At 33.4% G+C, this 23,015-nt stretch overlaps 2 protein-coding genes across 4 annotated transcripts; one reads left to right on the plus strand and one right to left on the minus strand.

The window, feature by feature from the left end:
- The first annotated feature begins 107 nt into the window (after window positions 1–107).
- LOC143149135 (zinc finger HIT domain-containing protein 3) lies at window positions 108–1,755 on the plus strand. 2 transcript variants are annotated; one of them, XM_076316254.1, is made up of 3 exons: window positions 108–213; window positions 298–745; window positions 1,351–1,755. In XM_076316254.1, exons 2-3 carry the CDS (start codon window positions 675–677, stop codon window positions 1,676–1,678), a joined length of 399 nt encoding a protein of 132 aa, XP_076172369.1. In that variant the 5' UTR covers window positions 108–213; window positions 298–674; the 3' UTR covers window positions 1,679–1,755. The 2 variants fall into 2 exon arrangements, with proteins under 2 accessions (XP_076172369.1, XP_076172359.1); XM_076316244.1 differs by having other exon boundaries at window positions 108–745.
- Window positions 1,756–1,955: 200 nt separating this feature from the next.
- On the minus strand, window positions 1,956–20,942 carry LOC143149125 (beta-glucuronidase). 2 transcript variants are annotated; one of them, XM_076316230.1, is made up of 12 exons: window positions 12,880–13,129; window positions 12,736–12,812; window positions 11,851–12,033; window positions 11,061–11,159; window positions 9,853–10,029; window positions 6,708–6,940; window positions 5,704–5,983; window positions 4,528–4,805; window positions 3,859–4,120; window positions 3,013–3,201; window positions 2,447–2,585; window positions 1,956–2,372 (listed from the first exon to the last, which is right to left on the minus strand). In XM_076316230.1, the coding sequence occupies exons 3-12, from the start codon at window positions 12,016–12,018 to the stop codon at window positions 2,191–2,193; spliced, it is 2,007 nt and encodes a 668-aa protein (XP_076172345.1). In that variant the 5' UTR covers window positions 12,019–12,033; window positions 12,736–12,812; window positions 12,880–13,129; the 3' UTR covers window positions 1,956–2,190. The 2 variants fall into 2 exon arrangements, with proteins under 2 accessions (XP_076172345.1, XP_076172337.1); XM_076316222.1 differs by lacking the exons at window positions 12,736–12,812; window positions 12,880–13,129 and adding an exon at window positions 20,639–20,942.
- Window positions 20,943–23,015: the final 2,073 nt, after the last annotated feature.

Consider the following 23,015-nt stretch of genomic DNA (forward strand, 5'->3'; position numbering starts at 1 on the left):
ACTTGAACCGGATTCGAGCAAAGAAGAGTTTCCATAGTCTAACGCTAGATAGTAATCAAGCGGCACATCAATTGTAGGTTAGATATTTTTGAAGGTTAAGGGTTAGTGATGCAATTGGCGGTATAATACTGCACATCTATCTGCAGGGCATACGCGAGAATAACGTTCAAGGAGAGAGGGTAGCTTGAAGTTTAGCGACTTTCTTTTTAATTGGTCAGAATTCATTTAAGTCGATGTTCATATCCTATTTTACGTGATATAAAATCATGACTCTCAATAGTATAACTATGACTTTAGGTCACATGGAAATGGATCTTAACAATACTGATTTGACAGCCATTAGACTGCTACTTCATCCGAACTTCAGTTAATTTAATTAGTGGATATTTAGTAAATGTGTAACTCTTAACCAGAGATAAAGAAATGGACATATGGTAGATAACTTTCAGATAAGTTTAATTGATAAACATTTGATGTGCAAAAATCAATTGTAATATGTTTGGCCAGCATTTTGTAATTTCCAATCTCAGGTGTTCATGTGTCGTATAACATCAGTCTGCACCTAACAAGATATGACAATTGAAATCACTCAACGAAGTGAATATTTGTAAACTATATAATCGTTCATTTAAACTAATTAGTTTCGTAGAAATGATTGGAATCTTTTAATTATCATGGAAAAAGTTTGTTGTGCGTGTGAAAAGACAAAGTGCCCGTACAAATGTCCTATATGTAAAGAGCCATAGTAAGTACATAAGAGGTTAAGTTCATATTTATTAGATTGTTGATACATTTTACGTATCACAATTTTAGAACCATTAATATAAAACATACGTTTATATGGTATTTATAGTATCTTTTTAGCCTTGTTTATGTACATGTTTTGTCTTAATGTGACATTATTTACCTTACTATTATTTCATTTTTTATTTTGCTTTCTTAGTTCAGTGTATAGCGTCCATTAAAATGACATAGCTACAATAGTTTCTTATCCATTATTTATATATTTAAATCGTTTTGGTCAATAATTTGAATTACAACATTTGCATAATGAATGTAACAATAAAAAAGTATTTATTTGGATATAATAATGGAAGTAATTGTTTAGTAGTAATAGAATTAATCTAAATTTTATTTCTAGATATGCGGAATAGTTTTGCTATATTATATATTTTATTTCTTATATGATTACTAAAAGCTAAATCTATATCAAGTTTGTAATTTATTAATTTTTTTTTATTTGATAAAAATTACATTCCTTACACGGATAATTTTGTTTTGTACTTTAAAGCAAGATATAAATAAATTGTTATAAATACTTTTCTACTTTATATGTGCTTTTCACTTTAGTTGTTCTGTAGATTGCTGTAAGGTCCATAAAGCAAATAACTGTCAACCACCGAAGACACAACAGAATGAAAGTACCGAAGATCAAATAAATACCATCAAGTATGAATTCCCTACAGAAGATACAGTTCCTATTAAAAAATTGGAACAATTATGCAATAATGAAGAGTTAAAGAAATGTTTAAGTAATCCACATGTGCGTGATATTATGCGAGCAATTTTGACTGATAGAAATCCTACAAAAGCCATTGCTCTAGCTATGACTGAACCTATATTTGTAGAAATGGCAGATGCATGTTTGAAAGTTGTGGAATCTCCAGTTAATGTTTAATCATGTTAATGTACCTGGATAATATTGTCTAAAATTGGACTGATCTGTTATTAAATAAATATTGTTGAATCATTCAATTTGGTATTTTTGTTAGATTTATTACAAAATATTAAACTTGCAAGAAAAAATATACCATGAAGATTTATGCTTTTATGTTCTTTCGAAATTTATAAATCATTAAATTTTTATATAAGTTTAATTTTTTAATGAAAATATTTGTACATTTGCATTATCTAATTTTTTTAATGCTAGAAGAAGAAATAAATGTATATTTTAAATTTTACAATTTATAAAACATTTATTAAAAATTGCGTGTACTATTTATTATTGTTAAGAAACATAAAAGTTACACCAATAGTAAAAAGGTGCTGTATGTTCTTTTAAACAGTAGTATTGATATAAGAAAGGAGGAACGAAGCAAATGATTTTTGCACAACATTTATGAATCGACCAACAACAAACAATTTTTTTTTAAATTTGTTAACAAAAATTGCAAAATATTAAAAAAGATATTAAAGTTCGGAGTGTTCAGAGTAAAAGGTTGAAACATAGTCTTCGAGATCTGTTGGCATTTTCATTCCATCTAGTTCCTTTTGGAGGGCATAATACCTCTTCCTGACGTAATAAGCTGCCATTTTTGGTTGTCTTTCTCTAGTAAATATTCCCTTCTTATTGCCGCCCACTCTAATGTATGCTATAAACATATATATGTAATATAATTATTAGTGGACTCTGCTTTTTTAAGCTTTTATGAAATTATTTACTCACTTTGAGCAGTTCGGAAGTCAGCAAAATTCCAAATAAATTCACCAATGAAAAAACCTTCATTTCTTAATTGGTCAAATGCCTCAAAATGTTTAGAAAATACTTCTTTTTGATATTCTTCACTCCATACATACTCAGGGAGCTGAAAGATTAAATAAAATTGATTCTGTAGTGTAAAAAACATGGTCATGTAGAATTAAAAATATATCTCAAAAATGTTATGGCAAAATTGTGTACCCAATTTTTCAATATTTGTATATCACGAAAAGGTTTTAATATTAAATTGCAAATTATTATATAAAGGGTAAATATAATGCATAAATAACTTGTTCTTAAAGTTACCTCAGAATCAATCTATATATTGACAATTAGTTAAGTTGTAATATTAACTTCTACTTTTGAATATTAGTCTTTTTCAATTTTTGATTATCTTTAAATAATTAATGTACTTTTAAAACCGTTGAACATTTTCAAGTCAATAAAATGTTTTAATGTAATTCATAAATTACAGGAGATGAAAAAGACATAATTATACTGAGTTGTTGGAACTCTATGATTAGATAATTTACCTCGTGTAATCCGGGCATAGTATCAGCTCCGTACTCGGACATAAGCACAGGCTTATTGTATTTCCTATGCCACGCCTCAGCCTCCCCTATAACCCTGTCCCTAATTGCATCGAGGCGACCAGGGTTATTGTACCAAGCGTTATAACGATTAAAGCTAATCACATCAAGATATTCACCGGCTTTATCTTCCTACAAATGAGTTATCCATTTTCCATTAATAGTTCCTGTTTGTGGACGTTCGAGTTGTCCATGTAACATCATCAAAAATATTTTTATGATACTGCTAATAATGAGACAAAATACCTAAGAAAGAAATTGTTTGGTTCTAAAAGATAAACATAATTCGTCGAACAATCCTTGAGAAACACATTCTTCAAAACTTTAATATCTTTGATGTTTTTTTAATCGCGCAATTCTGTTTGGTCTATTTGATCCAAAATGATTTTCATTTACTGGAAAATACAAAAGTGTAGAATATACAATGCCTGGGAATAAATGTAAAAATTCAACAAAAGAATAATTTCGTAAGTTGTACAAAACAGGAGGGTTAAATGGCAACAGTACACGCAACTATGAAGAATACCTTTACGTGATTTTTTTATGTAAAAGAAATCCGTATTTTCACCTATAAATTGTATTATGTTATTAGTCATTAATTTATGAGCTCATGAGTGAGCTTGAAATGTTATGAGAGCTAATTTTGAAAAATATGTTCTGTTATAATAATGCTTGTCATTTTAGACCATATTTTTTACTGAAATATTTTGTCTTACCATAAAATATAAAGAATATGATGCAAATTGTATCGCTGAAAAGACCTCTACATTTCATTGTTGCAATAGTCACCTGAACTGCCCGCGCCATCGCAATAGTAATCGGTCTGGTAGGATCAAGTGCTTTCGTGTGATGAGCAATTTGTTTAAAGTATTCTCCAGCTTCTGGTAGTTGCGTTCTGGGTTCGTTAGCAATGGACCACATGATCACCGAAGGACGATTCTTGTCCCTCCTTATAAGTTCTGATATAGAATCCTTGTGAAGCGCAAGAAGTTCCGGTGAAAAGTTCTCGGTGTCCACGGACGGGCATTCATCGATAATGAGGAATCCCAATCTTTCAAATAAAAATAAAATAATAGTACAGAGCAATTGTGTTTCATTATTTTAACACTTTTAACATTGTTATATCATAAAAGGAGTACTTGGGAAAACGCCGCGTTTTACTAATACGAATTGCGATACAACTATTAATTCAAAGAGGGCAAACAATAGTCTATTATTCGTATGACCGAAAAATAAGTAATCGAATTTAAATTTTCAGAACACTTAATCCAGAATTGTCTTACAAGTTATTGCGATACGATTTTGAGTCTAAAACACCTTAAGGATTGACATTGAATTTTCAATGCACTATTTGAGTTTGACCAGTTGAGAGAAAAAATTTTCTACCGACCCTCGGTTAAAGATAATTTGCGTTCCCAATTGTTGAACCTTATAGAAAGCGTTACTGTAAATCTTCACCTGTCAGTCAGGTCGAGAACTTCGTCGCTGTAAGGATAGTGACTAGTTCTATAAGAATTTGCACCGATCCATTGTAGCAATTCATGATCTCTGACTACGGTGACCAAATCCAAACCACGTCCTCTTATAATAGAATCCTCGTGTCTACCAAATCCTCGCAAGTACACAGGCCTATCGTTAATGAGTAAACTGGTGTTGGTCCAGCTCAACGTTCTGATGCCAATCGGTAGCCTGTAGATGTCTACTACTCTTGTGTCATTCGAGACGGACAGTGTGACCTGGAGATACGAATGTTATTACTGAGTTAAATTGCAATATTCCGACAGTTTCTGTAATTAAAAAAGAATACAAAATGGCAAGTAAAATGGTTAAAGATTTTTTCTAAATCCAATTACAAAGTAATAGCATTAGCGACTAAGAGAGACTCGTTTATGCGAATGGTTAAGTATATTCTCCCCTTAGAATAGTTAGGGCATAATGACATGTATAAAAAACTAGTAAATACCAAAAGATTCATTTTAATTTTTTTCTTTCAATTACCTTCAAATCTATTACTTATTCAAATGAATAATTCCGTAATTTTATCACTAACAAACTAGTGCTTTTGGTAATTCTCGTTACTAGTAAAACTAAAATCGTAATGCATACAGTAATCATTATGCTGCATACAGTAATTCCCGTTTTCAAGCGATCATTTTTACACGTAATCGTTCCAGAATCGCTTTAAAGTTTTGATCAACAAGTACATGTAATGCGAGACTCGCTCGCTGTTGCTGTATCTCGCTTACTCTCGGTGTATCCCATTCACTTCCCACATTATGCACACCTCTTCTCGCCCGTCATGTACTAAGAGATCCCTTCTTCGTTAGGGGAGAGTTAGGTTCTTTTTAATCGTACACGCGAGCCTGGACCTCGGTTCGAGATCAAAATCGCTACCTACGCCGGTTTCAAGGGAATCGACGAGAACAATTTTATTACTTGAAAACGGGTATCACTGCATCTCGAGCGTTAATCAGAGTCGTCTTACTGTACTTGCATTGCGCTCTAAAACTTTTCAGGCACACCTCGTTTAACGTCACAACCTAATAAAAATAATTAACGTTAAATCAACGTTCGTCTAAACCAAAATTCCGTGTGAGGTGCATAGTATGGTAGTTGAGCAAAGAAATATTATACCTGCAAGGTGTACATGGTTCCAGGGTTTGGATCCATACCCTTGGGCCACCAGAGTTTAACAAGTGGTACTTTCAGCGTACCGGAAATTCCGTACCCCGACTCCTTTATGGCTGGAGTATCCTCAGCATCGAGCAGGTTCACTCTGCAGAACGGAATTTCGTGCTCGTGTAAACCAGCCGGCTGGATGATGTATTTCACGATCCCTACATCGCCGACAAATCCCGTCCTTACCGTTATATCTGCGATATAGACGCGCGGTTTTGTGTGTAGTACAACGGGCCTGCAAAATTAAACATTTTAGCATTAGCATTTCCATTGTGTCCAATATTTTTATCGATAGCGGAGAATCAGCGAATTCGTTTGTATATTCGTTTCGTTGCAAATAGATCGTCCTGCACCGATGATTCTCGCTTTTGTGCATGACAAAAGTACCGATAGTAATCTATTACCGTGAAATATTTGATGGTTCGGAGAGCGTGAACTTTTTAAATGGCGGACAATTATGTGTTATCTGGTCGAACCGTTACGCGTTACAAGCTACCCCGCCAATCGTATAGAATGTTCTAAATTTTATCCCGTGTTAATTGAAATTTTTTCATTATTTATTATTGCGATTTATCGTAAAATTATTTCATTATATTATTTAACGAAACCGATGTATGATAATTGATATCGATTATACGTCTGATAGAAAATCTCTGATATCGATTATTCATCCGAAAGTAAAATAAATAAATGAAAAATAACAGTTTCGATCAATTTTGTTCGGTAAAATTGTTATCGTTATAAATATTGTACATTGTTGGTACAATACGATATCTGGGGTTTGTTAATGAGAGAACTTACAAGGATTCAAGTGATTTTATTTAACAGGGAAAAAATGAATTTACGAAGTACCGATTAAAATAACAACGATAATAATTGACGTAAAAACGTAACTTCGATTTGAAGTTAGTACGGAACAATTCGATAGTTTAGTGTAACATAGGTATTTATTTGCTTGCCTGTGGATGCCGGCATAATTGAAAAAGTCAAAAGTGTAAGACTGGGTATGTTTCGTTCCATTGTCGAATACAGTGTCGACGATCCTTCCTTGCGGTACACTTGTTTGCAGTAAAATATTATCCACTGCTACCGTTATACTATTTTTCCCACCGTATATCAAATTGGAAGAAATCTCCGCCTCGAATGGTAGATGACCCATTTCGTGGGCGACTACTAGTCGACCGTTTATCCACTGAAATGTTCAAAACTTTTATTCACAATACAGTTCGCAAAAAAGATCGATGTATTTCCTAATTATAAGTAATTGTAGGTGTTAAAAATGATAAATTTCTGGTGGTTAGGAATTATTGCACCGAAATCGGAAGATCTCTCAGTGGTGTTATTACTTTTTATTAATTTTGTTCGTGACACGGAGCAGAAAAGACCTACGGTGTTAAAAATAAACTTCCCGCCGTGGTGAAAATAACGTTGCACGTTACACGCGTGTGAACGCGGCTTTAGCGTCCACATGTGCAGCAGGTTGTAAGACTCGAGGAGTTAAGTTATTTGACCCTTTGCTTGCGAATGGCCCGTAGTTGTAGTCACAGGGGGTTGAACGCGTAACCTTGGTTTTTTGGGTCAAAGTTCAGTCTGTCAGTCTTGTACGACCCTTGAGTGGTCGTTCGTTTGAAATAGAAGCTCGATGTATCGTGTGTATTTCCTAGGTACGAGTCGATACACTGGTCCAGTGATGACAACTGAATGGCACGCGGTCAATTTTATAGCAATTTTTTTCAATTTATGAAAATACATTAAAAGTAATAAAAATAAATAGTTTTCAAATAGTTTTTCTTTTTTTTTTTTAATTCTCCCCTTACTTTCCCTTTTTCTTTTCTCTCCCTTTTGTTAACCTCTCAAAGCCGTTTTTTTTTCCTAGGTACGAGTCGATACGCTGGCACGCGGACAATTTTATAGCAATTTTTTTCAATTTATGAAAATACATTAAAAGTAATAAAAATAAATAGTTTTCAAATAGACCATTTTTTTTCTTTTTTTTTATTCTCCCCTTACTTTCCCTTTTTCTTTTCTTTCCTTTTTGTTGACCTCTCGAAGCCAAGCCAGCTTTTGGTAGCTATTTCAATTTACATTTTCGTAATATTTGTGACACGTACTTCAATGTACCTATATGAAAGAATTTGTACGATTTTGGTATCGATTGAATAGTGTCTCATTTGTGAGAGGTGGCGAGTTTATCGCTGATCTCAGTATTTCCCAAAAGTACCCTTGGGTAGAGTCTCGGTATCTGCTCGATTTACGCAAAAATCGATTTCCCTTTCTGTTGATGGTAATTTCGAGAAAAAAATGTGATTCAGATCATTGGAAGCACCGAAACAAACGCGTGAAAATTACCATGCAGTGCAACGAAGAGGGAGGTCAAGACACTTCGTGCTAGACCTTACAACCAGACGATCAAAGCCATGGCCTTTCTCGCGTCATCTCGGCTGTTTGCCCACGCGATAGCTTCAAACTCCATTTTTCATTCTGACCATGACGTTCTATTATTATCGGAAGGAAGAGAAGTCGTGGAATTGACATTATGTACACTATCTACGGAACTAATAACCACGACAGTGCCTCGTGTAATGTACGCAAATCGGAATCGTCGGTTATCAATACGCAAGACACGCGAGGAGAATATTTTTCGCGCGAAGAGGACAATCGATGGAATACAATGAGAAGAAGTTCGGCCAGCTGGTTTTTGTTTTCATGGGTATTCTTGGAAATGATGATCGTTCGAGTCGATGAAACACCGACAGCGATGGAGATGACTTCTGAGATCAAGAATCCGAGCAACGAATTTTAAACATTACTGTACTTTGTTTTACCAGATCGTCAGTCGCTATGTTTCAGAACAGAGTCTATAATGACCTTATTATAGTGTGTAATATTCCTATTATAATATCTTCTTGAATAACACCTGAAATTGCTATCAATGTCTTCACAGTCTTGACTCTCAATGTCTCACCAGATCATCAGTCACTATGTTTCAGAAAAGAGTCTATAATGACCTTATTATAGTCTGTAATATTCTTATTATAGTCTAATATTTTTATTATAGTTTGTAATATTCTTATTACAATATCTTCCTGGATAACACCTGAAATTGTTATCAATGTCTTCACAGTCTTGACTCTCAACGTCTTCACAGTCACCTGTCAGTGAAATTGGGTTCGGTATGCATCTAAACGAGCCTCCAGTTGCTGCTGTTGCTCCTGGAGAGGGTTAGTATTCCTCTGGAGACTTTGAAACATGTCTCGAAGGAACTCCATGTCTCCTCCGTTAGAAGATCGCGTCACTCTCTAACTTCTGACACCGATGTTGCGAGCTCCCCGTTTATTAGACATCCGTTTCGTATTTTGTTAGAGTATTATCTGGTTTAACACCGAATAACACTCAATGGCAATTTGCAATAATATAGATACGATGTCACTGGGTTCTCGGTACCTTGGTCGGTGAAGAACGATCGTCTTTTTTCTGTTAACGCGCAGAGTCATAGGATATATGTGGTTCTCGTAACATTATTTTCCTTTTTCATTTGTAACATGCGCGTCGGTTAATTTCTCGTTGACGACATATACTTGGGGATCACGTGTCGTAAGAACGTAGCATAGGGTATAATTGAAAAGAGTCGTAAAATGGATTGTTGCAAGCGGGATAGCCTGTACTTATATCATAAGCTGCTTAAGCTATCTTTAAACAACAGAAAATAGAATTTACGACATCTTCGATATTATATACGATATCGAAATGTGGAATTGTAAATTGTATCACGTTGATAGGTTTCCATAAGACAGATTTTGAGCGGCATAAAATGTAATTTTAATCAGTTAAGAAGAAATCGATCGTTAATAATTTATCGACACATCTGGTGATGATAAAGATATCGTTTCATAATATTTTTGTAAGACTTTAAAAAAAGAGATTAGACGATAGATTCGAGTTTAGAACAAAGCAGTACTATATCGGTTCTTTCATCTGTAATTTTTCGATTGTATCAATTATATATATAATATACGAAATCTTGATAAGACTACTAGGTTGCAGAGAGTGAGAGGGTTAGAAAAATAGAATATTTAGAATTTATTTGCGGTATTAAGTACTTACCACCTGGGCAAGGTAATTGACCGAACCAAATCTGATGAATACTCTTTGTTCTCGCCAAGAAGGAGAAACAAAGAATGTTCGTTGATACCAGACAGCTCCTATGTGGTCCCTAAGTTCCCTCGAGGTTGTGATATCGTTGTAGGACGAAGGAACAGGCATCTGCATTACTTTTCCTACCTACACGAAGCAGTGTGTGCACATAAATGAATCATGCTAGACGTATTATTACGCGAAATTAACATCCACGCGACTTCGAATCCCACACGATTATGAAACAAACCCATTTAAATAGATACTGATACTCCTCTTGAATTTAATTGGAATTCAATTTTTGTTTTTTATTTTATGTTTGTGTATGAAATTTATAGTGGTATTTATTCTAAAGTTGAAAGAAATTTTCAATATCAAAATCTTTCACGATTTACAATGAAATTAACGATTTGTCGAAAGTATGTATGTATAAAGTATAAAGTCTTTTCTATGGAAGACAGATTGATAAATTAATTTAATGAGAAATCATTCGAAAAGGTGACTTCTCTGTGGATAATTATTTTTCGTGTATCTGTAAATATTTTCTGTGAATAATCAAAACAGTGTGACTTCTTTCCTCTTAATCTGATATCTTGTCAAGTGGTTGTGTAATCTTTTTGGTGGCAAAAATAGAACAATTCTTTAATTGGTGTAATCTTGAACTTTATGATTCACGTTTCGATAGTTGCTTTTGATTATGCATGTAATTACTAGATACTTTTCGTTATACGTTACGATAATAATCAGAATTATTTGTTGATATATTATCTTATCTATTTCTATTTTTAATATTTTTTTCCCTTTTCTATATAAACTTTTGATTTAATTTAATTTACATTTAAAATTATAATCAATATAATGCAAAGCAACATTTTTTAGAAATGTAATGTATCCTGAAGGGGACCAATAATTGATATGATCGAGATGTTGATAATAAAATTCTCTCTTTGCACCGAATAAAAAATTGTTCTATTTTCATTATTCCTATTATCACAAAAATTACACTTCTTTAACAAGATATTTTTTTTTTGAATAAATTTTTAAATAAAAATATGAAGAGACTTATGAAATATTTTGATAAAACAAGTTTGTTATAATTAAATGAAGAACTTTATCAAACAATTGTATTTACTATGCTGAGTTGAAATGTTTGTACATAACTACTAATTTTACAATACCTTTGACAAGTCCTGGGCGAACCATGCTTCTTTGTGGCCCTTGAGTGAATCTTCTGATGGAGAAACGACAAAGTTCCACATACCATCGAGAATTTTCACCTATGAAAAAATAATTCATAGATGACATAAATAACATGTTTCTTTATACATTACTTTGTATGTCAACCCTTTGTAATTTAAGCTTAATACACTTTTTCACAGCACTCATTTAGTACAGTACTATATTTTTCTCATTATTTAATGATATATTACAAGTACAAAATATATATTCTTTTTAAATACATTCGTAGTTTAATAAAATCAAATTTGTGAATTTACAGAGAAGATAAATTTATCATTTATCATATCAGTTTGTGCAGTTACATTTCGATATTGGATAAGTTACTTTTTTGGACAGTTAAAATATTAAATCGAACACAATCTTACCATTACTAAAAAGAAAACAAAAAACCACGATTTAAAGTTGCAGTTTAAAGTAATCAGTATGCAGTTTTGTAGAATCAAAAATGATTCAACTTTTGAGTAAACTTTTTTTCAATATTTCTTATCGTTTTTGAGATATATATTTCACGAGAAAGAAAATTCTTAATTTTTTTCAAGGTGTGTTCTCACCCTCTCAAACCGTGTTATGGCACCAATAAAAAATAGTTTTGTGTTACGGATGAACTACTATACTTACGCATAATTTTTGTTTTAAATTTTCTAAATTTCCAGGTTCTCTAACTTTCTTTGTCAGATGTATCATTGGTACACAGTGTTATATAAGTGAAATGTGAATAGAATTAATTACCTCCCGCGATTCACTTTCTCGCGGATAAAGCATGCCAGGAAGGGGTAATGGTGCATCTTCTTCTTTGGGCAAGGGTGAATATTCTATCGGTATGTCAGGATATTCGTTCTCGGGCCCCAATTCCCCGCACATCACAGCGCCAATCAAAAGAAAAACAAAACGCCACATCTTTCCTCGATTTTCCTAAAACGAAAACAAAAGATTCCCTCGATAAACGTCTTCGTACTTTTTACACCGACTTTTTAATATTTACACGCAAATTACGACCACAATTGTCATAAGTACATGCATAACATAATACGCAAGAGGAACAGTTCATTAAAAAAAGTACCAAGATTAATACGATTATTTTATAAAGTTATCTTTTTATTTTCTTTTTCAATAATATGAAAAAAAAAAAAATGCACAGAAATACTGTTATATTCGACTATTTTTAAAACATTAAGATTAGTAAACAGTGAATCCAAGCATTTAGTATATTAATTCGTATAAAACATTGTTTCAACGTAACTATAAAATATTAAAAGTATTTACTTTTACTCCCGAAGAATGTTTACAAATATTCTTTTATCGATCCCGTACCACGAATAACTGATACTTTCTGGTAAAAGTAGATTGTTTTTATACATTGGCAAAAGATTAATCTTCAAGATATTCGTATCTATATTTAGGTGGGAATTCTCTTTTGTAACGAATACGACGATAAGAAAATATAAATACAAACGTAATACAAAAATACTTGTTATGAAGAAATAGCAATCGTTTTCAAAAAATTTTTGTTTATCGTTTAACAATAGACTGAATTCAAAACGCAAAATTTTCTAGCGTTTCCATTATATATATAAAAAAAAAAAATGTCACATACGCTACGAACAACCTACCTACCTCGTGGCGAGTTTGCGATCCGTGACCGTATCCGGACAGTTATCGCGTAAGTAGTTGTTCCAGGATTTCTCGCTCGCCTCGGGATGGATAAAAAATTAAAGTGAAAAATATCGAGTGCGAGTGAGATAGTGACGATTCGAATACCTTTATTTATTTCAGATTGGGCAATGTCGGGAGAGCATATGCCGCGAAGCCATTTCTTAGAATCGGTGAAGACAAACCCTAAACCCGGCGTTGCTCTATATATCTGTTAATGTCGGGTTCAGGCGAGAGTCGGGGTACCCCAGAGATCTCACGAGGCCTTGTGTGCTGTTCTAGCTCCTTAATCGTTTGGAAGAGGGGTGGGGGGATACTCCCTGTGGTGGGGTGAACGCTTTACGACACAACACTCCCCGGTTTAATTCGGAAATCCTTTTGTTTTGGTAATTGGATTTCCGTTTGTTCTTGGCCGTCTATTTACTACCGGGTGTACTTTAAATGTAACATGACGGATCAACATCGATCGATTCGTCAACCACTAATTGAATTTCTTAATTGGTGACAAAACATGTATGATTCTTTGTACTTTGAAATACATATTATTTCTTATATTTGTTAAGGTTATTCGTTGTTTTGTGTAATGATAATGAAAAATAAAATATTCTTACGATATATTACATATATAAATAGATAAATAAGGAGTGTTTAAAGTACATTTGGTAGTAGAGAAATGTAGTAATAATAATAATTGTGATAATGATAACAAATCTTGTAACGAAAAGTTGGATAAAATTTGTGACAATTAAACCGGTAAATATACATTACATATATAAATAGATAAATAAATAATGTTTAAAATACATTTGGTAGTAGAGAAAAATAGTAATAATAATAATTGGGATAATGATAATAAATCTTGTAACGAAAAGTTGGATAAAATTTGTGACGATTAAACCGGTAAATATACATTACATACATAAATAGATAAATGAATAATGTTTAAAATATATTTGGTAGTAGAGAAAAATAGTAATAATAATAATTCTGATAATGATAATAAATCTTGTAACGAAAAGTTGGATAAAATCGGTGACAATTAAACCGGTAAATTGTTTCTAATACGTGCTTCCGCTAGAAGCGACCAATACGGAAGAAGTTAGAGAGTGGAGGCAGACTCTCGTTTCTGGAATTTCTTCGCTTAAATATCCAAGTTGAATCTTACTCAACTCGAGGTGTAGGTGGATGTAAGTCTAAGGCTTGATCTGCATAGATACCAGGAGAGGGAATACTGAAAGTTTGTTGAAATTCTGCTTTCGATGAAGACCCTGTTTTAGGCATTACATTACGTATAGGGGTATATCTATAGTATAGTTAACGGTACAAATATAGAGGTTTTGTCGAGTCAGTTTCGAGAGGGCTGTAAAACGATACTCTTGTTGGAAGCGAACCGCTAAATGGGTTTTTACCAGCAGTAGTGGTCTACTGACTATAGGGGTGTGTTTATTGAGTCCAGGTTAGGTTCGTTTCTTATGTTTCTAGGGACAAATTTTTTCATAAAACATTATATGATTTTATAGTACGAAGTTTTGTATTTTTTTAACATCGGTGGACAAGTTCTAAAATTCAAAAAGGATCCCTCCAACCGGTTCTGAGTTTGCACCCTACAGTCAAGGACGCTACAGTTTCTCCAAAGTCACTACACTTCAATCGTCGAGTATGTATACTCAGAACAAATATAGTGACTTTGCCGGGGGAACTCCACAGTTAGACATTACTAGGACGAATGGTTGTACGATAAATGAATAGAACGTGCAGGACTAATTGCTATTATCATCTATCACTTTATTTAAAATTTATCATTGATGTAACACTTCCTGGAAACATTTTAATACTTCGTTGTCCCGTTGAATAACTTTTCCACAAAATTCTTCATTTTGAAAAATGTTTGTTGTTCCAGGTTTACTAAAGTTAAATTTATTAACATTAAAATTTTTTGATAAGTACAGAAACCATCTACCGAATAAATGGAATAAATTATTATCGTTCTGTATCGTACTGTATTGTTCTGTATCGTACTACATATTTAATTGTGCAAGAACGATGAAAAATATCCACATTACACGTATTGCGTGTAAGTATTGCAATTCACCGATATGCGGAAGTGTAGCTTTTAATCTGAAACCGTGTGAATGATTTACTCTACTACGGTTGAAAGTTAGAATGCTTTATGTCATTGCGTAATATATACGGTAACCCCTCGATAAATAACCGCGCTTTCCTTCTATAGAACATATCGAGTTATCCCCACCACTGTTTACGTTCTTCGGCTCGAGCGATCATCGTGCGTCGGTTCAATTGAGCGTCAGTTGTGGATTTAAAACCCAAGCTGGTCGAATTTCAAAGCTGTGCCTTGATCGGTGGGACAGTCACTGATATCAATTAAAAATTTGTATATTTCTCATTGTATCTTCACGAGAAGATTGTCATTAAATTGATGATATTCTCACGGTGGAACAGTCACTAATGTCAACTAAAAATTTCTCATTTTATCTTCACGAAAGTATTGTCAATGAATTGGTGAGATTCTCATGATGAAAATGAGTCCAAACACGTCCGTATTTGGACTATTTTTAATGACTTTTTTTTAAAAATAATTCTTATAACTTATAAATGATAGTAGTTTAAATAAGATTTAGTTTGATCTCATTTTTATCGGAAGAACCTCACCGATCCACTGTTATGAAGATGCAATGAATAATATAATAGTTATTAATTTGTATTTTTGTTGTGGTATTGATACGCATTCGTCACCACTTTGAAGATTAACGATGGATACGATAAGTTGCAGCTCGAGATACGAAAAATCAATTCTAGGAATAAATTCGTTATTATCACACTTCGTTAAAAGGTTCCGTACGGACCCGACAGTGTGTCTTTTATCAAGGGGTTATATTTTAAATCGTAGAATTCAAGTAATGTGTAGAAAATTATTCAAATCAGTATCGAAGTACATATGTTAATGTTTATGGCAGTGCATTCAAAATGGTACTATCAAATATTATGTGTGTGCTCACCTGTAAATGTATGTATTTCGAAAATAAAGTTCCAAATTGCAAAATGATAACGAACTTTTTGATTTATATTATTACGATGAATTTGATCCTGAAAAAATGTCCTACATATTTCCAAATAACTTAATTTACATAGAATTAAATCGGTATTTAACTATATTGATATTAATATCTTAGTATTATCGGATTATTATATAGAGGTTATAAAATAAGTTAATTTATACATCTGCATTCAATTTGATACGGTATCTATACGATTATCAATGTATTGATAATAATTACAAAACAGTTGAATTAATTAAAAAATGTATTGCAAGATATCGATAAGATCTTGTATACGGAAAATATTGCCATAATTGTGGGAAGTTGTTTCAAAGTTCGTGTTGATGCCACGATTATGGTATCAACAATAAGGTTCCATTACGCATATTCTTTAACAACAAAATTGCATCAATTGATTTAATACTTCCCTGGAAAAATATTTTGCGATTTGTAAAGGATTTACAATTTCAATTTCCCATGCGTTACGTAATTATACTACAAGGATAGGCCATGGATTAAAATATTTTTATAAGCTTGAAGACGTAACGATTTTGCATTATTAATATTATATAATTAAACCAACCGTCCTCGAACAAAATCATAAACGTTAAGTATTGTACTAATATTAGGAAATAAAATGCATAAAGATTATATTATATCGCATTATTCTGTATATTTAGAACAAAAAAAAGGAAAAAACACCTATTCGTTAAAAAATAAAATAAACTCAAAGTTGACAGCGTCCGTGTCAAATATTAGACTCTCGTTACGAAAAGTTTCAACGGTTTTTTTTCTCACGATTTTAATCATCAATTCATCTTTCGTTCGCGAAAGTGAATAATCGAAAGAAGCAAAATAAGCTGTAAATAATCCCTAATAGAAATGCGCCTAGTCAATCGAGAACCTAGAACTCTTCTTAACATATCTCGAAACAAAAGTGTACTATTGCGGCAAACCACTTTATTCAATTCGAATGTAAATGTAGTCGTTCGAAACTATCAAACTTATTTTACGCCGGTTAGTACCAGTTAGTAATAACATCCTATCGACATGATCGCGTGTCTTCTGAAATCACGTAACTTTCGAGCAACACTTCTATCGCGAATTTTTAAGTTTCAAAGTTATTCGAGTCGGAATTAGTCGATGAAGTTCCTTCAAAATTCTAACAGACATAAATTACTTAAATCGATAAAAGTAACCATGTGTTCTTTTAACGAAAAATAATTATTTTAAAAAATTTAATCGTTGCCCAATCAGATCTGTATGTGATACTTCTCCGTCCAATTGTCGTAAGTACTTAAAAAATCGTGTACACCGTTGTAATTGGCACCCTGTGTACACTTTGAATTTTTACAATTGATCGACGTATCGAATACTTGTACAACACGGGATTCGAGAATGTAATTAAAAACATTTGGACGCTTGTTGACCCGATACAAACAGAGGTGTATTTCATGTGTATCCCGTAGGGTGTCGTCCACAGCAATGTCGGCTTCCTGGCACGGTGCCCTCCTACGAGAGCAGACTTCCCTTCCCAAAGCATCAAATCGTTTCCTCGTGTTGCACATGTGCAGCGTCGCCGCTGCCCCTAATTCTTCGAATAGACACCACGAGAATTTAACAATTGCTGCTATCTATAGCGATGGGAACGATACCCTCGCGAACGGTATTGATCAACGATGGAAACGATATCGAATCGATACGAAATGATAATTTTAACAATGTCGAGCATATATGTATCGCGTAGAATATTCGATATTTTACAAAAGTAATAAACATTTAATTCGTCTACGAAAATATCGTGAAGATTATCTGTCCACCAAAATGGTGGATCATTGAAGAATACGTTGCGAATAATTTTCAATTTTTTAATCTTGGCTGAATTTTCTAGTTTTTGAAATATGTATCGCGTAGAATATTCGATATTTTACAAAAGTAATAAACATTTACTTCGTGTACGAAAATATCGTGAAGATTATCTGTCCACCAAAATGGTGGTTCATCGAAGAATACGTTGTGAATAATTTCCTATTTTTTAATCTTGGCTAAATTTTCTACTTTTTGAAATTTGTTTAAATTTGTTTAAATTTGTTTAAATTTATTTAAATTTATTTAAATTTACATGATCCAAAATAAAACAACACAAAAGATTCGTATATGTATATGTAAAATTTAAGCAATTCAATTTAAATAATTTATAGCAGAACACATCGAGTTATTTAATGAACGATATCTATACTGTTGCAATGTTGTAATTAGGGGTGGGATTAAGTTTAATGTGTAATTATTATCGAATCACAATAATCAATACCAAAGATTCGAATAGTAGCCACGAGAAATAACGTTAATAATTCTAGAGTGATTACCTGCAGGATTTTAAAATATTCTTACAAGTATTTCAATGTTTTATTCGTTTGCTTTAATCGTTGCTACGCAACAGGTAGTGCGTGAAATTTCTGGTACTCGTAAATATTTAGATCTTACTCGAGCAATTCTGCTTGGATGTACTACTTTTGTTTTCCAAAATAATTATAACAAGTTCGAATTTATCTGATTTAGTTTCTAGTCGACTTGCAAGTACTGCTTTTATTTCTTGAAATATCTATTTGCAGAGAGTTTGAACTTACTCGTAAGGTGCTCAATCCCATCGCTATTTAGGACTGATGCGATATTTATTGGTTGTATTTGTTACAAGTAGTGTTAGATAAGTTTTTCTTCCTACTTGTTTCGTGAATAATTACACGCATTGTTAATACATTTAAGTGAATCATCGATCGAAATATACCTGTGTCATTTAGATTCCTTAATGTAGGAAATAACTAATATTCTTCGTAAATTTAATATACTAATTTCTTTTCGATAAATGAATTCTATGTTATTGAGTTTCATAAACCAGGTTCGAACGTTTTGGAAATTTTTTTTGAACATCGTTTTGGAAAATTTCGGTTTGGGACATTGTTGCTTTATGAAGTATTTTTAAAATAAATAGAAGTTTTCCGTTTTAAGTCTTAAATTTACATATTATTTATTATTAAATTCATTTTGGAAAATAAATTTTCGATCTCAAATCATTCTTCCAGAACCTATAACTTCTTTGAGCAACAGAAGTATGAAGATAAGTCAGTTTTTGAATTTTTTGGATTTACACCATCCATATTCAAGAAATTTAATTAATCTATATCATTAATTATATAATTATATCATTATGAATCAATTTCGGTCCATTTTTTTTATAATCGCTGATTACGTTTTCAATATTATTTAAACGAAAATAAAGTTCATTACTGTCTCAATTAATCACTTTACTTTACCGAGTTAGACTGACAATACAAGGTATTCATTTTGAAAATAATATTTCTAAGCAAATATTTACAGATCGAATTGTTCCTAATGTTATCTCGAACTAGATCTGAGACTATTTGTCGAATTTTTCTCTACTCAAATATTCGAACACTTGTTGAATATTTGACAAATACTATTCGAGTATTCGAATATTCGATGCACCGATCGAGCATCTGGATAGTTGTAGTATTTGAATAGTGCGACATAGGTTGTACACCAAGTTCTTTAAGTTCACCGTTCTTTTTTCAGTGTTACCATTATGTAACATATACAACATTTCTATTTTGGTAAATGCGTTTACATATTTCGAGAGCTAGCGGTTTCTTTATGCGGTACACTGTGTTTCAAAATGTAGAAAGGCTTTTTTTGCGGGAGAACATGTAACTAAATCATATTTCCAGGTAAGGTAACTTATTCTCATTTAACTTTTCCCATATCAGATGAGTCGTTTGTTGTCCGCATACATGACTCGACAAATGACTGATAACAAGACATAATATTTAAAAATACGTCACAGTTGTTTGCATTATTCAAATAGTACAAATATACAAATACTTATTCGAATCATAATATTCGAATAGTCTCAGCCCTAATTCAAACATCTTGTTACCTTTTCCTTTTACTTCAAGAAAATTCTTTCGACCAAGATCGCGCAAAGATCGTCGAATTTCATCGGATGATCGTTCAAGATCCCTTCGATCCTTCGACGACCAAATCTCTCTAAATAAACGTAGATATAAACAAGTAAGAACACGAGACATTATTCTTCGATAAGCAACCATCCTGTATCGAATACCGGTAACAAAATTTCTCTAACCTTCCTTCCAATCAAAGTCTGTATCCCTACGTATCGAAGATGCTGCCGAACACGTGACAATCGATATTCCTCCGTGAAGTATTGCGACAGCGTTCCAGTTGATAATGCTTCAAAACAGTAAACATCTCGACGAAAAATGAACGAACAAACGCCTGCCGAGAGGAACGATAAAGAATGCCTCGGAGCGATATATTCGCGACGAGAAATCCTTCTTTTCACTCGTGAAACACGCGTTCGCGTTGTTAGATGTTACACTCGACGCGACAACGCGAACAACGAAATATGTAACTTCGATTCAAAAAATTCTCGCCGGTTGAATTCGAGTTATTCCGTTCAGGGGGCATTCTCCCTCGGCCCTTCCCCGCGGTGCGCACGCAGTGTTACCCTTGCTTAAAAATTCGCAAATTCACCGCGCGTCGCGCACGAGTTGGATGAAGGAAACCGGCACGTGCACACGGGAGAGGATGGGCGAATTCGTTGCCCGTAAAAATCCTGTTCCGAAACGGCGAAAACTTATCGAGCCGCTTCATCTCGAGGTCGATGGAACACCTACCCGTTACCCCCGATACCCCGCCCGAGAGTCCCCCGTGAGCCCGACAAAGGGATCGCGGCGATCTCGTGATTTCTACTTTCTGGATACACAAACACTCACCTTTGGGACGACTGTCAGACGTTACGGGTTTCTCGCATCACGGGCGAACGGAATTGCCACGGGCCAATCGGGGTGGGGGGAGGGAGCCACCCGTTTCGCCCGTTGGAAAAGCAAGGAAATCAAAGACACGCTTTTCACGATACTCGGACGCGTTCAACGCGGCATCGTAACAACAACGTCCTCGGAACTTGGCACGTTCTCGCCTGTCGAGATCTTACACGCCACTAGACCAGAGAATCGGTTCTACCTATCCCATCGGACTGCACTGAGCCTCACCAGCCGACCGGCCTGCTCTTATATACCGGGTGTCCACGGATCGACCGCAAATAACGTGCCGCGCGACACTACGAACGATCTTCTGCCTTTTCAACGCGAATCGCGGTCCTCGATTCAACGCCAGCGGAGAGGTTATCGGACACGTCGTTTTTTCGCGCTACTGGGCTGTTTTCTCTTGCCGCAGCGGTTCTCAAATTGTGGTCCGTGACCACCACCGGAAGAAAGGAAGTGACCCGGAGCGAAAGAAAAACAAAACGTCTCCTGTAACGTTTCGTTTCGAATTGCCGGCGCATTTCGAGCGCTTTTGGCGTACGTGTGGTAACTCAACCACCTGTTATACAGGGATCTATCGCGTCGTACTGTACGTCCACGTATCGTCAATTGGGTCTTGCCGTATAATTTGGTAGAGTACGATTAGATTGAATCTATTAAATCTATTATATTTATATCTACTGTATTTATATCTATTATATTTATATCTATTATATTCTTATATTTTATTTCACGACGAAGATAATACTTTTGATTTGAAACTCTTTCGTAGTTTACTATTTGGCGTAGTATTATAATTCGATTAGCGCATGCGTCTTGTTACAGATCGCGTATTCGCTACTAATTTGATTTTAGAATCGTGATAATCAAGAATTATAACTTCAGCAAGCATCGTTCATTTTTTCGCAAACGTTTCGAACGCAATTTTTACGGATTACACTTTTAAACTAAAGTACGGATAAATATTTATTTAAGTAAAGAAAAGTTTTTAATGCGTAACGAATTAAAGAGCAACGAGAGAATTGTTGTACTTTTTTTTCTGCTATCTGTCGAAAGTCAAACAATACAAATTTTTTAATATTATTTTGTACGAAAAATTTAATTTATCGTTAAACGGGACTAAATAAATAACAAGAAAATCTATTGTGTTCTGTCAATTAATTTTCATATTTATTTTCGTGCATTGTTTAACGAACAATCTATGAAAGGTTTACATTAAAACAATACGAAACCATTTGAAGACAATTAAAATTGTTGAAACACGAATACATTTTTCTAAGAAACTGTTTTACAATACAATAAGAAGATAATATATTTCTACCGTAAGGATTTGTTAAACGTTTCCTTCGTTAAAAAAGCCCGCGAGAATACGAAGTTTGAGAAACACTGTTTTGGCGCATCGCTTGCGCGTTACCGCGAAAACATTTGACAGTTCGAACATCGACGGTGAAAAGTGGGTGAAATTAATTCAGGGCAATCTTTTGGTTATCGCTTAAATGGAACGTTCGATTACTGACGCATTTCGATAACGATACTTTAAATCGAATGAATTGATCGAGAAAATAACAAAGATAACCAATTACGTTTTTAAGTTACATTAATTAATAACACCTGTAAGTAATCAGTAACATTGTGAACAAATGGACAAGGAAAAAGTCCAATGTTTTTCGTTAACAATTATTTATCGCTAACATATATGCGTTTTAAAGCTTTAACAAGTAACGAATTAATCATTTCCGGTTTTCGTGTTATACGAGTAACGAATTATCATTTCGTGTTTATAATTTAAGGTTTAATAAAAATTATTGATACAAACGTGTGATGCACTTATTGAACATAAAATAAAAAAATGTAAAATGATGCGAGAAAAATTTACATCAATTATATTGTTTATTTCTAAGGATGATTTTAAAATTGAACTCGAAAACGCTTAACACGTTGCTTATCGATACTTAAAAAATAATGTAATTTATTTCAAATATAAGCACATCGTATGGTTTAATTTCGAATTTTGATTTATCGATAACAATAAGAAAAAGTGTCTCAACATTTCCGCAAAAAGGGTTGGCTTTTTTCGAGAGAAATACAGAATCTGAACACTAAGAAAATAATGAAAAAATAAAGAAAAGCTATACAAATACTAAATAACAAACATACAAAAATATAAAACACAATTAATCTGATTTCGAAAGAATAAATAAGAAAATTTCCATATAATCGATCAATTGTGTCTACGTACCTGAAAAAGAGTTTTTTTCGAAACAGTAGGTTTTCTTTGAATAAAAATATAATTCTAATACACGCAGCGACACCTTATACACACTCTGTC

Source organism: Ptiloglossa arizonensis, chromosome 1, assembly GCF_051014685.1.
Source record: "Ptiloglossa arizonensis isolate GNS036 chromosome 1, iyPtiAriz1_principal, whole genome shotgun sequence".
Classification (NCBI taxonomy): Eukaryota; Metazoa; Arthropoda; class Insecta; order Hymenoptera; family Colletidae; genus Ptiloglossa; species Ptiloglossa arizonensis.

What these genes read in the sequence shown, in the direction of transcription:
- LOC143149125 (XM_076316222.1), bottom strand. Translation starts at nt 12,018, where the DNA reads ATGTGGCGTTTTGTTTTTCTTTTGATTGGCGCTGTGATGTGCGGGGAA. An exon ending in GAACCATGTACACCTTGCAG is followed by an intron (nt 4,806 to 5,703) that starts GTATAATATTTC and finishes TCGTATCTCCAG; the next exon opens with GTCACACTGTCCGTCTCGAA. An exon ending in CGATGGCGCGGGCAGTTCAG is followed by an intron (nt 3,202 to 3,858) that starts GTGACTATTGCA and finishes ACTCATTTGTAG; the next exon opens with GAAGATAAAGCCGGTGAATA.
- LOC143149135 (XM_076316244.1), top strand. Translation starts at nt 675, where the DNA reads ATGGAAAAAGTTTGTTGTGCGTGTGAAAAGACAAAGTGCCCGTACAAA. An exon ending in CCTATATGTAAAGAGCCATA is followed by an intron (nt 746 to 1,350) that starts GTAAGTACATAA and finishes TTTTCACTTTAG; the next exon opens with TTGTTCTGTAGATTGCTGTA.